General features: G+C 35.1%; 1 protein-coding gene and 2 pseudogenes across 2 annotated transcripts; 2 read left to right on the forward strand and 1 right to left on the reverse strand.

The window, feature by feature from the left end:
- The first annotated feature begins 173 nt into the window (after nucleotides 1-173).
- LOC145605228 (uncharacterized) lies at nucleotides 174-3,476 on the forward strand. The gene is made up of 2 exons (XM_081661266.1): nucleotides 174-311; nucleotides 1,448-3,476. The coding sequence occupies exon 2, from the start codon at nucleotides 1,559-1,561 to the stop codon at nucleotides 3,356-3,358; it is 1,800 nt and encodes a 599-aa protein (XP_081517392.1). The 5' UTR covers nucleotides 174-311; nucleotides 1,448-1,558; the 3' UTR covers nucleotides 3,359-3,476.
- Nucleotides 3,477-4,249: 773 nt separating this feature from the next.
- Nucleotides 4,250-10,225, reverse strand: LOC145603818 (tryptophan--tRNA ligase, cytoplasmic-like; annotated as a pseudogene). Its single transcript, XR_014104910.1, has 9 exons — nucleotides 9,999-10,225; nucleotides 9,811-9,910; nucleotides 9,326-9,412; nucleotides 8,397-8,488; nucleotides 7,135-7,215; nucleotides 6,440-6,511; nucleotides 5,874-5,943; nucleotides 5,637-5,755; nucleotides 4,250-4,877 (listed from the first exon to the last, which is right to left on the reverse strand). The product of XR_014104910.1 is annotated as a tryptophan--tRNA ligase, cytoplasmic-like (transcript).
- A 778-nt stretch (nucleotides 10,226-11,003) lies between these two features.
- On the forward strand, nucleotides 11,004-15,806 carry LOC145603819 (uncharacterized; annotated as a pseudogene).
- The last annotated feature ends 3,704 nt before the right edge of the window (nucleotides 15,807-19,510 follow it).

The following is a 19,510-nucleotide window of genomic DNA, read 5'->3' on the forward strand; positions in this document are numbered from 1 at the left end:
GTTCAGGTCAGCTCACTTCAGTCAATTAGAATAGGCTTTTACACCCCAATAAAAAAATACACAAGTCACAAATGTATAATCTTGAAAGGACGAAAATACCCCTACCCACAGCCCTAATTTAAGATATGTCTGCCCTTTTCTGGTTAGTCGGGATCTTTCTCTCTCATCCACTTCTTCTGCATTTTCTTCCCCCATTAATGAAACTCCGATTTCTCTTATACATCACTTTTCTCCAAATTTCCAGTTCGATCAACGGCTCCAATTAGTTCCCGAGCTGCAGGAGCTTAATCTCGACCCTCCGTTCTCACCTGGTACTATCACACTCTATTTTCTAGCTTTCTATTCCCCCCCCCCCCCCTTTTTTTCTCATTTCTAGGGTTTTAATTAATTCAACGAATATTGATTTATATTTTAGCTAAATTATTTGCTGGCAACATTGTTTATGAAATTTATTGATAATGGCTGATTATAATTATTTCTGGGCTGTAATCAGTGATTTTAAAGTGTTGTGAAAATTGTAAATTTTAATTTGATACTGAAATTATATTAATTGGGAAGCTCAAAAGATTGGATTTTCCCACTATTTTCTTGCTGAAAGATGGTAAATATTATTATGGTTGATTGTTGATGCATCATAGTTTAATGGGTTGTTAGATTGAAGATAAAATAGGGTATGATTACTTGCAATCCCGTGATTATACAGACTATTCGGAGCGAATCGATACGAAATAGGGTGGACTTGACTTCAAACTTAAATGCAGAACATGAAATTGGTATAACAGGGGATATGAGGAACTATTTCAAATGGTAAGAGGGGTAATTGAGCACTTAATTTTCATTGTCTGGGAAAATTAATGTAATTGAACCTAAACTTATGCTGAAATTATGGTACTAAATTAAGAGCAATTGATATGAACTTATCATTTCCGCTAAACTTTGTCAAGGGAGGATATTAACAGAGCTTTTAGCTGTGAACATTGAAACACTTTGTTAATATGAAGTGTTTGAATGTTGATTAAGGTTCAACAGAAAGTCGTAATATGAACAACTGGGATTAAAATGTCATAACTTGAGCTTAGCCTATTGCTCTTTACCCACACATTAACACATTTGATTTGAATCTTAGCATCCTACTCTTTGCCTATTTATGGTAATTAAAATATTAGCCTCCCGCTCTTTCCCCACATATTGACACATACGCATACGAACAAAAAAATCATTCATCAATTCTCTTTCTTTATTCCTTTAACTTTACCTTTGAAAGCTGATGTAATTTACAATTTCAAAGAAGGAAAAAATGAAATAGTTGGATAGAATGGGGAATGAAGGAGCTGGTGTAGTTTTGTAGTGTCAGTTAGCTCAACTTTGAAAGCTGATGTTTCTTGGATGAGTTCATTATTGTCTTGTATGATTATTCTTATCCATTTCTGTCTTGTACTAATTACAGGTTAACTTCGTCATATGAGAGTCTGTTGGTAATTGTTTGAGTTAGTGACTGCTTATCAATGACATGAAAAGAAGCATTCCGAAACACAAAAATTATTGTCCCCTGTGATTTATGGCTGATGATCAGTTGACTGTTCCAGATTCTCTCGTACTCGATCAGACTCTATTACTTGATCATTCTCTAGCTATTGGACAAGAATTCCCTGATGTTGAAACTTGCCGAAGAGCATTGAAGGATGTTGCGATAGCATTGCATTTTGATCTTCGAATAGTTAAGTCAGATCGCAGCCGTTTTATAGCAAAGTGCTCTAAGGAGGGCTGCCCTTGGCGTGTTCATGTTGCAAAATGTCAAAATGTTCCTACCTTTTCAATTAGAACACTGAACACAGAGCACACATGTGAAGGAGTTCGTAATCTTCATCATCATCAAGCATCAGTTGGTTGGGTTGCAAGATCGGTAGAATCTCGAGTGAAGGACAATCCACAATACAAGCCCAAGGAAATTTTGCAAGATATTCGTGACCAACATGGGGTTGCTGTGTCTTACATGCAAGCATGGCGTGGAAAGGAACGTAGTATGGCTGCCCTTCATGGAACATTTGAAGATGGATATCGTTTTCTTCCTGCATACTGTGAACAAATCAGGAAAACTAATCCTGGAAGCATTGCCACAGTTGTTGCAACAGGACCTGAAAATTGCTTCCAAAGACTCTTTGTCTCTTATCGGGCATCAATATATGGCTTCATAAATGCTTGTAGGCCACTCTTAGAACTAGACAAAGCACATCTAAAAGGAAAATACTTGGGGACAATACTATGTGCTGCAGCTATTGATGCAGATGATAAATTATTTCCTTTAGCATTTGCTATTGTTGATACAGATAGTGATGAAAATTGGATGTGGTTCATGTCAGAGTTGCGGAAGCTTCTAGGAGTCAATACTGAGAACATGCCTAGGCTTACAATATTATCTGAAAGACAAAGGGGCATGGTTGAAGCAGTGGAGACACATTTTCCAAGTGCTTATCATGGTTTTTGTCTGCGATTCATCAGTGAAAATTTCCGTGATACATTTAAGAATTCAAAGTTGGTGAATATCTTCTGGAATGCTGTGTATGCTCTAACAGCAGTTGAATTTGAAAGCAAGATATCTGAAATGATGGGGGTGAACCAAGATGTTGGAACATGGTTCCAACAGTATCCGCCTCAACTTTGGGCTGTTGCATATTTTGAGGGAGTTAGGTATGGACATTTCACACTAAGTATCACAGAGTTGTTGTATAACTGGGCTCTTGAATGTCATGAGCTTCCAATAGTTCAAATGATGGAACATATTCGTCAGCAGTTAGTTACATGGTTTGATGAAAGGCGTGCTGTGGGCATGAGATTAGATTCCATTTTAATGCCATCTGCTGAGAAAAAGATCTCAGAAGCAATTGCAGATGCCCATTGTTATCAAGTGCTTCGTGCAAACGAGGTTGAGTTTGAAATTGTGTCAACTGAGCGTACAAACATTGTGGATATAAGAGCTCGGGTTTGTTCATGCCGACGTTGGCAACTTTATGGTATACCTTGTGCTCATGCCGCTGCTGCACTCATCTCCTGTGGGCAAAATGCTCAGATGTTTGCTGAGCGTTGTTTTACAGTTGTAAGCTACAGGGAAGCTTATTCTCAGATTATAATGCCTATTCCTGATAGGAGTCAGTGGAACGAGCAAGGTGAGGGGATGGCAGAAGGTGGAGGCGCCAAACTTGACATTGTAATTAGGCCGCCTAAAACTCGACGACCGCCTGGTAGGCCAAAGAAGAAGGTGTTGCGTGTAGAGAACTTAAAACGGCCAAAAAGAGTAGTTCAGTGTGGCCGTTGCCATATGTTAGGTCATTCTCAAAAGAAATGCACATTGCAACTTTGATTTAATATTTCTTTGTACATCTTCCCAGATTGTTGTAAAATTGGTAGTACTGTTGTGTCCTTGAATGACAGTCAACAGTTGTAAAGATTTAATTTGTGGGGCTTTCAACTTGTCTTTATGTCGCTTTTTATCAGACTATGTACAAGAATCAGAGCTTCAACTCAGGTTACTGGAAAGTGGAAATTAACCATATACGGAGTATAAAACTATGAGATGGGATTAAACACATGAAATAAGTGAACTCGGACAGCGGGACTACGCACGATACGAAAGTACATTGTACAAGCTCCGAATATGATTCTGTGCTTAACTGACTTTAAAATCAAATTTTGCTCTCATAGAGTTTTGCAACATTCCTAACAAAGTGGACAAAATTGTGCATACAAGGGAAAAACAGGGGTGAATTAGCATGGGGGGGAGAATTGTTATTGTTCCTCACCATTATGATTTATGAACTTGGATTGCAAACCCCTCAGCCAATGACATGATGCATTATTGTAACTGACAATGTGTATCTGTTACATGGACTGACACTATTCAGTGACTCTGTTCACCAATATCAAATAAGTTTACAAGTGCACCAGACTATAAAGAGAAATACTTCCTCCAATCTAGAATTTTTGACATTTAATTTGATTATTTACATTATTTATATACTTTGTATTAACTTTGATTAGATTGTAACTAATAAATTGTGAAGAAAATATTATACCACCTTTATGTACTTCGTATAATTTTAGTGTCTTCAAGGACTTCAACTACAGGAGTATCATAACTTTTCACATATATTATCTTTTACAAACTTTCACCTTTTACTTTTCTCAAAAAAAAAAAAAAAAAAAAAAAAAAAACTTTCACCTTTTACTTTTATCTCTCAATTTTTATACGAATACAAAAACAAATCTTAGTTTTGGTGAAAAAGCAAATGTTTTAGATAAATAAATAAACCCGGATGAACTGAGGAAGTATAAATTTAGTTTCAAGTCATTAACAATATCCTGGTTTTGGCTTTGCTGTAAGATAAAATACATCCATGCGACCATGCCTATCCTTGTTCAGAACATCAAATACAGTATACAGAAACAGTGGAGTTGCATGTCCAGTCTACTTTTCATAGATCGACAAACTAAAGGCTATCTTCCTTATCCCTTGAGGCCAAAAGGCGCAATGTGGTATCAAGCTTCATCAGAATATCATAAACTACAGAGAAAACTTGATAACAACCTACTTCTCTACTGAAGATTGCATAGAAAAACACTGGGTTAGATGATTTCCCAAACAATCCATTGAATCAACTGTTTAAAGACACCAGATGGTTGCCAACATGTATCAGAGCTTCAAAATTGATGTATATGTACTGTAGTCCAAAAATCCTTCGATTTTGAATGACTGCGTAAATAAACGTTCTAAACCAGTAACCATTGCAAAATCTCACACTTGTAACACAAATTTCATTGGTTTCCCCCCATTAGTCAAACATGTGAGGAAGAGGCCTCGCGGCCATGAAAGCATCCACCATCTGGAAGTCAAAAGAGCATTGTTAGAAAAGGATAATTTGACTACTACAAGGGCTTGTTGTAAAAGAAGCAAATAGTAAATCCAAGCAGACGTAAGCTGACAATTTTAAAGGGGACCGTAACTAGAAATAACCAGAATCTCAAGTACAGGTGAGAGATCAAGAATGACCACATATTTTCATGACTACCAATTGGTTCAACAATTTTCCCAAGTCATACCACAGATTTTCCCTATATTCACCCCGTTTCTTCTTGCATGTATGTTTGAGGGTTGTGTTACTCAGGTTGTCCAAGGGAACAAGGACAACCATGAACTCCACCAGTACATCTACAGGTAAAAGTCATCATGTACACGATTACTACAGGAGAGGACTCCACATCCATACAATGACTAATTTGCTTTTCCACACTGGAAAATCTTGTGAAGATGTATTTACAATGACTAAAGTTGCTTTTCCACACTGGAAGATCTTGTGAAGATGTATTTGGTCATTATTGACTTTTCACATTTATAGAAATTATGGTCAAGTAAAAACTATAATATACATTTTATAACTGCTCTGGTGGAACTCAGATTAATTTCTATATATCGAAAAGCACAGCAAATAATAAGTCATCACTCGCAATACACTGTTTCTGCTGTGGTTCAGAACAATTAACAACATTACATGAAGTTCACCCAAAAAAAAAAAAAAAAAAAAAAAAAAAAACCTCCCTAACAATTCAGATTAGAAGGTAGCAATTCCACATAAAAAGCTCACCTCATCAGTTTTCAGCGGCCCGAGCTCGTTGATGTCTTTCAAGTTTCAACCATCTCTGACAAAACATCAATGAGCCGCTTCTTTACCTCACCTGTCAGCATCCTTCCAGCACCATATTCCTGAAGGAATAAAGCTTTAGCATTTTATCAGGAGGAAGAAGAAATATGATGATAAAAAGTGGAAGTCCCTATTGTTAAAAGGATCTAGATACATGGACCAATGTGATGGTTATCTTACTATTTTAACATGCTCAAGCTCAGCATCATCCTCCAAAAAAAACTCCCAGATACTTGACTGGTATGTCTACCTGATTAACAATGAGAGCAATATTATATATTGGAGCTAAAACAAAGAATCAAGTTCACCATCACATACAGCATTGTCTAGTTTTAAAATTACACTTCATCCTGCCATTACAGCGAACAACTATACAGACAAGGAAAGAGGACACCAACAGAGAGCAAAAAATTTGTACAAACATTGAAGAGCAAATCCTTTGAACAAAGGCGGTACAGCAAAAGAAAAAAGGAATATTATATGCCATTCTTCTAGGTACATGGATGCAGCAATGGCCTACAATAATAAGACATGTTGTACTGTTGGATAAAGAATAGCTACCAAAAACAGGATTGACGATTAAAAAGATGAAAGTAACATCATTGTACTCCATGACACTACTTTCATCACCAAATACATCATGGTTTCCAAAATAGCTAGTGAGAACCTTTTCAGCTTCTAGCACAGGTCACTAATCCAATACAGTAAGCAACTAAACGCAACAAAAAAAATTATCAGCGAAGTACCTCTAAATTAGCTCCATACTTTCGGTGATTTTAAATAGAATCTTGCCCGCCAGAAAAAGCATATCGATTCACCTGCAGCAGCAAAAGAGAGTCTAACGATCCAAAAATAAAGCAGATGAAATAGTGCTAAAGCTTAGTACTTAGCAAGATAGGATAGCCATGCATAAGCTCCTTTAGAGATTACAGATATACTTATCCAGGAAGAACTTAAACACTCCTACCCCTTCCCTACAAAATAGTTTTGGATACCTCATCCTTGAATAATAGACCACATTTCTAAAATAAGCCACGCAAAAATATTGTCTACATGATAAAGAAAGTAATTAATTTTAAATGAAATGAAGTATTGCTGTGGCATTTTAACTCAATTTCATAAAAAAATGACCCCTGATCAAATGTACCCTATTATTAGAAAAAAGGAGAGTACTAGTTTATTCTGAATTATTAGACATAAGGATCAATGTATTTAGTCCTGATAACTCTTTTCTAAATCAAATTCCCTAGACCTATGAAACATCTTATAACTCTGTGATCCAACCGCTCAAGGTGATATATAGTCGCATATATTCCTCCTAAACAATGGGGAATGCCTTCTTCCCTTGGATATTTATAAAGTTACAGCTTAGTTTGACATATTATTCAGTCAGTGCCCCAGAAAGATTTACGAGGTAGTGGCTGAGGAGTAAATTACAAACCTTAATTTTGATGTCTTTTGCAGTATCAGTCACATATATGGCAGAATTAGGATCACTTCCAGACATTTTGCCAGCCTCGCCCTGAAATATTCAAAGCATTTAAAGAGTTTCTCATTTTAAGCATGAAGTCGTATTCATAACAAATAATCTTGTAGAGAAGTAACATCTTTTTTTCTTTTTTTTTCTTTTTTTTTTTTTTGGATGGGAAGAGAAGTAACATGAAATTGGTATGGAGAAATCCAACTAATAAACATGTATAAGCTTTGGCTAATGAGAAGAAAACAATAAAAACAAAAAATTAAAATAAAACAAAAAATTAAAAAAAATAAAAAAAACATTCCACAGCCAAGTATACAAATTACAGATACAGTAGAAATATGACTTTACCCAATTTGCATTTAACAAAAGCATAAATTTTCAACACATATAAATTCCCACAACTTCAGACAGGTGCTCCAAGGAGCCCCGACTTACCATCCAAACGACCTAGAGACAGTAATACAGTGGAGTTGTATGATTCGTGCTAGATAGGTGAACAAACATACAACTAAAATAAAACAAACTATCATACTATTGAAAAAGCATAGTAATACATGGTCTCATATACTCCCTCATCATTGTTAAGTTTTCACCTGATACCTTAAAGTCCATGTTCTTATTTTATATAATATCATGTTTGGCAAAAAAAAAAAAAACCTCTTTTATTCTTCCTTACCCCATCATGTTGTTCCACTAAATCTATTAAATAACATCCATGTTTCTAAACAACATTCTTTTTTCTATCCAAAAAGTCAAAAGGGACCAATTTTCCACCAGCTAGTTAATGCAAAAGAGCTTAATGGAACGCAGGAAGTATCATGGTGCTACTGTAAATATAAGAATACATTCTAATAGACCTTATTTATCATGTGTGTATATATGAATACATTCTAATAGACCTTATAATCAGAGACCAACTAGAACAGAAATTAGCAAGGCAAGTTGTTTCTATGCATAATATTATAATAATAAGGATATTTTTAGCCAAAGTAATACCAGATTATTTTTACCTAGGAACAAGAAATTAAAATTAAGTAATAAATAATCCGCCATTATCAATAATTCTCATCATAAGAGAAACTATTTCATATTTCATCAGAATGACTACAAAGATTAGTATGATACAATGAATTAAATCACTTAAAATCCTACATTCCCCAAACATCATGACCATAAACTCCTCAAAAAGCACACGACATGTTCATATCATGTGTCAAAATTACCTGAAGTGCAGGAAAGAAGGAAGACTCGATCAATGCAGGTTTCGATATCCTATCCGAGGAGCAACATCTCTTGCCATTCTGAAGTAAGGATCCTGGAAACTGACAAAATGGAAAGCAGGACAAATTTCTCTCAGCATAGAACTAGAGAAGTAGAGGAATAATAAGAATAGACACTTTCAAGGCCCAACCTAAGAAGACGATCTGCAAAATAAACAATCAGACCTGGTAACAGAGCATTATAGGTTAGTCGCTAGTAAGGGAAAACGAACGTGAGGATCAGGGAGAGGATCTCCTTTATCAGGTGTTACTTTCAGATGACAGGGGGACTGGAACGAAAATTTTAATAAAAGTAAAGCAATCTTGGGAGGCCTTTCTCTAGCCTGGAGCCTAGAAAAGAAAAGTCCGATCTAAGAGACATACCAGGGACCTCGCACCTCTGCACCAAGGTCTTAACAGTACAGTGCCCCTGACTCCTGTTCGAACACTAAGCAAATCAAGACCTGGGCTTGACATCCTCCAGGACTCAGGAAAATAGCCCAGACATTCACTCACTCTCACTCTCTCCACACACACACACACACACACACACACCTCTTCAATAAGAAAAAGCAAAAGGGTGGAAAATTCAGAAGAGGATAACACTGATGAAATTGCCAAAATGTCCTAACCCTAAGTTCAAACCCATCATCTTTCAAAAAAAAAGTTAAAACCCATCATGACCCGATCATAAATTCAGCTTAAATCTAACATCATGCTGGAATTTCAGTCAATGCTCAACAAGACAAAAATTACAAGATTTGAGGCCCAATGCAAATCAATGTAAGCAACCAATTAAAACAAGCAAACCAGTAAAAGCAGAATGAACGATTACTCAAAATTATAAAAATAAAAAAGAAAAATTATGATTAGACCAGGTAAAAAGAATCAACCTGGTCAATTGCACAAGGAATCAAACACCGAACATTATCTTGGCCAGCAAATAGGTGAGGGAATGAACTGGAAAAGGCAGGAGCTGCCTGCACCCACAAAAAGTATCAATCAGAAGCAAAAATCAATCAATAAAAAAATTCAAATGATTTGCTGTATAAGAAACGAATGCAGGAGACAGTTTGAAATAGCTTATTTCACTCCAAAATTCTAATTAGAGCTCATCCTAATAACACAATATTGGATACCATTGACAACAGCGTAGAGGGGTCAATTGACAGGGCATCAACTCGACCATTTTAAGCTACAAGTATAAAGGAAATCAAGGCTCCAGTAAGAAAGCAGATCAACAAAAGAGTATGACCATGAAAACACAACTCTGAATGGCAAGAGCCCATGAGACAGTATTAAAAAATCAAGAAACAATAACTTATACTAAAACTAGAAAAGGAGAGAGAAAATAGTACTTTGTGAACATGAAAGGTACCAAATGCCACAAATGCAGCGCTTCAGAGGAAGGTCCTCGACCAGTATACAAGTAAAACTTCTCACCTCTTTCGTATGCATCAAGTATCTCACTCAAATCACTACAACATCAGGAAATCAATCAAACACCAAAAATCAGGCAATTAATCAGCAAAATTAAAGAAATATAAAGAGGAGAGAAAGAAAGACCGGTGAGCGAAGAAGACGCCACGGTGGAGGAAGACGTGGGCAGGACGACCAGTGAGGTGTTCAACACGTTCGATAAGAGTAGAATCAAGACGTTGGCATCCAAGCTGGTCGATTAGTTTATCATAGTCAATTTTGCCGCCTTCTTTGGCGGATACTTCCCATGGAGTCACTACTTGTCCATTTTCTTCATCTCCTTTTACCTCCATCTTCTCACTGTCATTTGCCATTGACAATGCTTAAGCTTTCCAGTGGCAGATGCAAGAATCTTGCTTACGAATACGAAATCTTCAAACAAATACAATGAAATCAAAAGCCTAATCCAAAATACATATCAAAACTACTTATTCCAGTCTGCGCTTATGCAAATACAATAACTTAAAATAAATTACACTTGAACCCAATAAGTCTTCATGTTTTGAAATCAATATACATATACTTCCTTTGTTCTCGAAAATTTGTAACATTCCCTAATTTCGAAGTTTAATATTAATAACTACATACCCATTTTGGTTAAATAATTCTAATATTCAAAGATTTTACCTTTTACATGCCCATTTTGGTTAATTAATTCTAATATGTAAAGATTTTAAATTTACATTATGAACTACTCGTAGTTCAATTTTGTGAATCCAAATTCATACATTTCCATCCCTGAGCCATGTTACAAGTAGAAAAGATCCATTTTCATAGTAATTTCTTAAGATTAAAGGGTTATAAACAAAATCCCGCAACACATTAGCAACCAAATTCGACTCCATTATCAAATTAGAGCTTAAAAAAATCGAATAAGATTCATCTTAGTTAAGAATATCAACGATTTCTAGCAACAAAAAAGCTCGTTATAAACCTTCATATATTTAGTAATTATAATCATTAGTCCAATAGTCCACCAAAGAAGAACCCTAATTGACTATACTGAAAACTAAATTAACAATAGTGTGAAATTGATATTCAATGATTAAAAGATAATTGAAAAATAAAATCATACCTTCAGAAGTCGCTATAATGGAGAAATCAGAGTACGCTTCAACGGAGGAGATAGAGGTGCAGCGTATAAGTGAAGAGCTCCAAAGGGAAAGAGAAGTACTCCGTAAAAGAGAAGGATTAAATTTATCAAATCTAATGTATTGCTCCGTAGTATACCCTACAATACGGAGTATGTTAGTACTCGTATTATAAACTACTACGTATTAAGTTTGTGGGGAACTCACGTTCACAACTCATGTTTGAGTCCTACCTAGGGATGGCAATTTAATCCGAGTTCGATTCGAATCCGTTTAAAATTAGTTCGAATCCGAATTCGATAAAATAGATCCGAATCCGAATAGGAGGCGGATCGGATTTGGACCCTACGCAAAGTCCGACGGAGTCCGATCCGAGTCCGAATCCGATACTATGAGCATATGCTTTATAACTTGAGACAATTGTTTGCTTGTTTGTTGCAAAATTTTGTTATGTAACTTAGTGCATTATTTAAACATGTTATAATTATACTTACCTTGGTATGACAATACAAGAAATTATAGGTATATGACATTACAAAATAAAAAAATTAATCGAATCATTTCGGGGGTCCGTATAAACGGACCGGATTCGGATCCGAAAATTACGAGTCGGATCGGATTCGGACTCGGACTTTTCGGATTCGGACTCGGATTCGGATCCGAATCCAGGGTCCGTTTACTAAACGGATCGGATTTGGATTTAGCCAAATCCGACCCGAATCCGATCCGTTGTCATTCCTAGTCCTACCAACTAAATTTGCCCTTGCCCCCTCCCCTCTACTCTTAAGTGTTGACCGGCGAAGCATTAGTAGTAGTATACTCGTGGGTAGAGGTGGTTATTGGGTAGGGTAGCGCAATGATAATAGGGTGTAATCCCCCGTATTTTTAAATATTTTATAAATGAAAATTTATTTTATTTATAATATTTTTTTGTTTTTTTTCATAATTTAATTTCAAAAGTTTCAAATTATTAATCTGGGTCGAAAATTATTTGAACAAATTATTTTATGCATCTTTATTCTACAATTTATGTCCAATCACACAAGCCTAACCCATTTGTTTACTTAATCGACCCATTATTTTTATGAGGCCCAATTTTTTTTTTTACCCTACAATAATTCTCTCCTATAAATACCCCATGAATCTCCAAAAATTTCCCACACAAAAAGTTTAGTCTTATTTTCATCCTTCTTTGTTTCATTATTTTGCTTAATGTTAATTTAATTGTTTTGGGTTTTGATTTTAGTATAAAGATTATATTTTTAGTATCAAATTATATTTTAATGGTATAAAGATTATAAATTTCAGATTATATTTATGTTATAAATTTCATTTTTTATGAATTATAAACCTAGGGTTTCAATTTATTGAAAATCATGATTTTAGGGTTTTTATGAACAATTGATTTAGGGCTTTTATAGTAATGATGTTTTGAAATTTTGGTGATTATAACTACTGATTAGTTTAACTTAATTCCAGATTATTTTGAACACTTAGATTCGTGTTTTAATTTTTAGATTTCCGTTCGTTAATATTAATCCCGTTTTAATCCCGATCAGGTTCTAAACTCATCCGATTTTGACAAAAAAGTAGTGTTTTCCATGTGGAAACAACGTTTTAAGAAAGACTCACTACCTTTTGTAGTGAGCACCACCCTCTCGTGGCCAAATTCAGCCTCTAAATATGATTTTCGGGCAGTTTTTGGTTTTTAACGAAGTTTTTTTAAAATTTTATCCTTGAGTTTAAAGGGTAAGAGATAATTTAATTTTTCTATGGATAACTTAAGTATAAAGATGTATTTTGATGAAGTTTTGAAGTGGTTTTCGATTAGTTTAAAATGCTGGAATTTTATTTAAAGTAGTATAATTGTGATTTTAATAAAAGGGTGTGATTACCTATTAAAAGGGAGATTTTTAGGGGTTTTTATATAATTTTTAGATTTTTATTAGACTTTGAACTTACTGTAATTTCATGTATAAGAGTGTATTTTAAGGTTTTTATGAAGAAAAATTTAAAGAACTATATATAAGCCTTTAATTTTAACAAAAGGGAAGGTTTTAAAGTGTTGTTTGATTTGGATTTTGAAGGTTTTAAAGTAAGTTAGTATTGCTGTAAATTTGATTGATTGGGTATTGATTGAGATGTTATTATTTGGCTTAGGAGAGGAGTTTATTGAAGGTGATTTCTAGTTAGTAAAGTGGCATACCAATTCGTTTGCTCAAGGTACGTACAAGTTACGAAACCTTTCTTTTAGGTGCATGTTTAAGGACGACAGATCGAGAACTTAGTATCATGTATAGGGATGACTGAGTTAAATTGTTTGGTTATACATTGTGAATTTCGTATGACGTGCACTATTTTATATTACAAGTATTATTTGTGCTCTAATTATGCAAGGTGCGCTTAGAGGCAAAGGTATATGATTGGTGTAATGATTAATTTATTACTCATTCATGATTATGCAAGCAGGATGAGTAAAGGAAGAATTTGAGTCTTCTAAGACGAGGTTGAGGTTTTGGGGTGCCTTATGCACTCAAGGTGTTTATACACCGAGGTAGTAAAGGAATAAATAATAAATGTTGCTTGCCACTAATAAATCAAGAATTGAAATTGAAAAGTTGTTTTACTTGATTGAATTGATATTGGATTGATTGTATTGTTATGCATATGAGTCATCACCAAGTCTAAACCTGTAAATCACGTAAAGTGCAAGATGGATGAGCAATAAAACTCTGGATTGGTGCACTTCTGGAGTAATGACAATTAGGGGTTGGGGTACATGGGGTATTAGCCGTGTACTTTTCTCGAGGCCGTCTGATCTACGAGTCTCTTATTTCAAATATTTTTCAAAACTAGGAGTTAGGTGAGATCTCATACTAACTACGGTCACGGAGTCGCGCCTGTGGTCGTTAGATGTTTATTGATGTTTCCGAAAGGAGGCATGGGGTTTTTCTTTTATTGATGTTCCAAATGGAGCATGGGTTGGACAACCTTGTCTATTGCGTAATCCAATGAATAAAAATAATGATTTACCTATTATTAATTAATGGAGTCTTAGTAATATAAATAGTTGAGTCGTGTGTTGAGTCTATAATTTAATGATGCATGATGATTGATTATTAGTAGCAGGTTATGGATTTCTTAATTTATTTTGCAGCTTGTATGTACTCAGCTTTGCTGATTGCGTGCTTTGTGTGTCTTTCTTTGGTCATGGCCTTCGCCTTTTAATGACCCTGTGACGATCCAATTTTTACACTTGTAATATTGGGGAGCAGAATTATCACAGGTTCTTACACATGCAGCATTCATTTCTCTTTATAGGCACCTCCATTTCTTGGGTCTTCGTGCAGATCATTACTCCCTTACCATCCTCGCTAATTGCTACTGTCGTTTGAACTTTGTTGATTTTGGGTTCTCTGTTCTCGCTAACATTATCAAACTTGGTTTTCAACCTAACATTGTCACCTTTACTACTCTCATCAATGGCTTCATTCATTCTAATCAATTCAACAAAGCCATTCATTTGTTGGATAAAACTCTCAAGCTTGGCCTCCAACCCACATTAGTCACTTATGGTTCTATGTTCAAAGGTCTATGTAGGTCCGGTGATAATGCTGGTGCTCTCAAACTCCTTACAAATATGGAGTCTTATGGACATTGTATGCCTAATGTTGTCATATATAACACCATCATTGATAGCCTCTGTAAAGACCATTGATTACCTCAGGCTCTCCATCTTTTCAAGGAGATGAAAGTCAAGGGAATTTCCCCTAATGTTGTCACCTATACTACCTTAATTCGAGGTATGTGCACTTTGGGGCAACAGAAAGAGGCCCAAGAAATGCTGACTGAGATGTTGAGGAACAACATAACTCCTGACATTGAGACCTACAGCATGTTCATTGACATGTATTGTAAAGATGGTAAGGTTGGTGAAGCACGGGACATTTTTGAATACATGACTAAGATAGGATTGGTTCCCAATATCATCACTTACAGCGCACTGTTAGATGGATATTGTTTACGTGGTGAGATGGATGAAGCTGAAAAGCTTATGGATTTGATGGTTGAAAATGGTTGCAAACCTAATGTTGTTACTTACAACAGCTTAATCAATGGCTATTGCAAGTCTAAAAAGATAGACAAAGCTCTTGGTCTGCTCCAAGAGATGCATTGTAACGGATTATCCCCTGATGTTATCACGTACAGCACTCTTATAGATGCCTTGTGCAAAGACAACCAGCTCAAGCTTGCACACCAGTTTTTCAAGGAAATGGAAGCTCATGGACTAAAGCCAAATATCTTTACTTGGAGCTCATTGCTTGATGGCATGTGTAGGAATGCAAAAATAGATGAGGCAATCGCAACACTGAAGCAAATGGAGAATACTGGAGTGGTCCCTAATATGGTTACATACAGAATCCTAATAGATGGTTTGTGTGAAGCTAATCGCCTTAGAGAAGCAGTGGACATTTTCTCCTTTCTCACAACTAAAGGGCTGCATGATGTGCGTGCTTACACCATAATGATAAAAGGGTTTTGTAAAGAAGGGTTGCTAGCTAAAGCCGATGAACTGTTGAAGAATATGGAGGACAATGGATGCTTTTCAAATGAATGTACCTTCAATACAATTATTAGAGGATTTATAAATGGAAAAGATGTTAGGAGAGCTTTAGAGCTTGTCACCTTAATGAGAAACAAAGAGTTTGCTGCTGATAATCACACTATATCATCATTTGTGGGCTTACTCACTGATCCAAATATCAGTGATGCAGACAAGGATTTGCTGAAAAAGTTTTTTTAGAACTGAGTTTGTGATAGTAGCAAAGGTGGAAGGAGCTACGAGTAAAGCATATGGGATCAGCTGTGAGCATGTGAGTATGTGACAGAGCTGAGAAAACAGCCATCGCAAGTGAAATTTGTAAGTCACGTGCTTAATGTGTTTCAATCGATTGTAGGCAATAACCTTAATGCCTGTGATTTGGAGCATATGCCTGTGATAACATCAGTCTTCTTAATTTTTTTTTTGCAAAGGGGTCAATTTTCCCATTTACATAATTAAATTACACATGGTATACGATGCAATTATTGTACAGTAGGATCTACTAAGTTTTGTTCCATTCGCTGGAAATGTGTTATTTGAATTTCCTGAGGCTTGTTTTAGCTTTCTGGTCTGTAGAATAACAAGCCATTGAAATCATTGTTATTTTAGTGTAATTTTGCTTCGTCAGGGTACTGTATGTAAGCTGAACTGAACTCGCGTTTTAAGCCAAGAATCAGTTCATTTTAACATGCTGTCTTTTGTTTATTTCTTCTCTGTTTTTCCATTCTGGACAAAAAAAGAAAAGAATCAAAAAGTGTGAAAAACATCAGGTTTAGCAATCAATTGGAGCTGGTTAGGCTGCTATTTCAGATTGATCCAACCAGCCTGATTCACTTTTCATACGAAACAAATCTAGACGTGAAAACAATAAAAATAGATACAATAAATGTAGTGTATTCCATCTCTGTTAAATCATTTCTACCTTCGACATGAAAGTCACCATCAAGAACATCAATCTTAATCTTCAGAGAAGATTCAGGGCCAAAATCAACTCTGTTGTCTGACTCATCAAGCTACTCCACTTCAAGTTAACGTCTTGATCTTCTATTTTGGTCATGGTAAAGAGTGTAGCAGGTAAATTACACCCTTAAACTGCATTTTCAAGCACCTTGATGCAGATGGCTTAGCCTGTTGAGGCAACGTTAACTGTTATAAGTTGTTGGTGGATCATATAGAATTTAGATTCGTTCCTGACCGTAAATTCTTGCACCAGGCCTTACTCCAAAAGTCAGGTCTATGAACAGTAAGAACCCTGGTGTGATATTTACAACAGACATCGTGAGTGAATGTTGGAAAGTGGTAAGTCATATATTTGATGTTTTTTTTATTGATTGTTGGCAAAGACCTTAACGTTTGTGATTTGGAACATATGAAGCAAATGTGGATTAACCTGTGAAATTTGTATCCAATTGCTGTGCTTGCTTTCCATCTGCTAGTGAGTTGCATTTATTTTCTTATTACCTGATAACTTCCTTTGTATATTATCAGTAGTAGAGTTCAAGTTTAGTTGTATCTAAGCAATGGCACAAATACAAGAACATGACATTAAAGATTGATAACACCAGTTGTGTTTACCTTGCAAAGGAGTCCATCTAACCATTGTATTTTGTATGTAATTACACTTGTTGGCTTGTCGCACACATCTACTTAGTTTAATCCATTACTTGAGATGCGTTAATTGTATTTCCTGAGGCATATTTCAGCTTTCTGCAACATAACTACTTGTAGTCGTTGAAATTGCTGTGTCATTGAAGATTTTGCTTCTTCAAGGTACTAGGAACTTGCTGAATTTAATTCATGTTTTGATCTGATCACATAGCATAGTTATAAGTTTGAAATCATGTCATTTTCACCTGGTGTTCTTTTGTTATTTTCTTCTCTTTTTCTCATTCTGAAAAAAAGAAGAAAAGAATGAAGCAAAAGGGGTTTTAAAAAAAGTGTGTAGAATTGTGATATGCTTGTGAGTTAGTAATTTAGACTGCACTGCTTTTTAGTCATCTGAAGCTTTCAGTATAGAAAACAAGGTTTATGCTTGAATGGAAAAACAATCCAATTGACTAGATTGTGCAACAAATCAGCACTGCGAAGAAGTATTAATACACTAGTTTTGGCCGGGTGTGAGGCTGATCAAAGCAAACCAACCCAACAATGTTAAAAGATAATGCACATAAGGCTGCTCAAGTTATAACATTCAGTAAACACCAAAAAACCTACCAGACACCAATATATTTCAACATGCATGGTAAAATATCTTGTATAGAAGCTGAAATACAGTATAGTTTAGTTTTCCAACAAGGCATGGACAAAACCCACCAAAGATGAAATGGGGTTGTAACTTATTGAGTGAATAATTGTGCTTAAGTGGGACTCAAAATCTCAAACATTTGGGAAATGGGGTAATATAAGAGAAAAAATTGGTGCATAAAAATTAAAACATTTAAGTAGATTAAGCAAAATGAGTCACGCACTCCAATATTTAGTGAAAAAAAACATCAAAAACAGGGAAGGAAATATGTTAAGAGACTAATAGAGTTGTAGAGCATGGGCATACAATCATACATATCAAAGTTGTCCTTTGTTTATGAGTAATTACTACTCCTTCATTGTTTTAATAAGTGTTACACTTACCAAATCTAACCGTGTTTTAATAAGTGTTACACTTCCTTTTTTGGCAAAAAACTATATTATAATATTATATCTCTCTCCTCTCATGGTACCCACCCAAACCCACTATTGCTTTTTTTATTATATCTTTCCTCTCACATTAATTACTTTTCAATAAACTATTAACCTCGCTATCTTTCTTTTACAATTTTTTAATACTCCAACTACCCCACTTACCTCTTATTTTATTTACGTCAATTAAATTGACTAAAACTATGTACCGGTCAAACTGTAACACTTAAAAAACCACGGAGGGAGTAGTATTTTGTGCCCGCAATGCGTGTAAATCATGAAACCGACATATACAGATGATTTTACAGTAGTCGTACGAACCAATGAACCATAGACTTAACTATGTGGCAAGACCGTAGGATGTGATTGGATGTACTTACTCATGTCATCTTTAACTTTTCAATGTCTAATTTAATTAAAATTCATTTTTAATTTTGAATTCTGAAATGCATTTTTTTTCAAAAATAAAATATTTTAATTTCTATTTTTTTTAAAATTCATAATAATTTCAGAAAATCAAAATTAAATAAATAAAAAATGAGGTGATGGGGTGGTTTGGCCCATTTCCCCCATTGAAATGGACCGGTTCGAGTTTGATATGGACAACCAAATTTCAATCTAGATTGTAAAAATAATCCAATTCAATTTAAAACCATTAATTTATTAATCAGGTCGCATTTTACCAGGCTTAATGGATGTCTTTGATCCAAACATCCATAACCTACTCATAAACTTACAATTTTTTTAATAGACCTAATTATTAGATAGGATAGCCCGATGAGTGTAGAGATTGAACCAAATATTTTATTAAACATAGTCTATTGGATATAGTGGTACATAGCTAAAATGTAGTCCAATTAAATAGAAAAATAAAATAAAAATGTAAAAAAAAATTACATGAATAATCTCTTATTCACTTGTGCTTATAGAGTACTTTTTTTTCTCTCACCTCCATTTTTTTTCGTTGCTCATTAGTTAGCTCGTCATTAACGACCTGCTATTGACTTAGTGATCCACATTGGCTTGATCCACGAAATTCCAATCAAATGTGACCCTCTTTAGAATTTAGACCCCATCCACTATCAACCCCTCACCAACTCTAACCTGATTGGGCCAATAAATAGGTCAATTCATGACGATGCTAAATTAAGGTAAATTTTACTACCACTGATTCACTTTAGATGTATCATTTTGACTTTTTTTTTATTTTTTTTTTATTTTGTGAGATT

This window comes from Chenopodium album, chromosome 22, assembly GCF_948465745.1.
Source record: "Chenopodium album chromosome 22, dcCheAlbu1.1, whole genome shotgun sequence".
NCBI lineage: Eukaryota > Viridiplantae > Streptophyta > Magnoliopsida > Caryophyllales > Amaranthaceae > Chenopodium > Chenopodium album.

Excerpts from the sequence above, each read along its gene's own strand:
- LOC145605228 (XM_081661266.1), top strand. The coding sequence starts at position 1,559 with ATGGCTGATGATCAGTTGACTGTTCCAGATTCTCTCGTACTCGATCAG.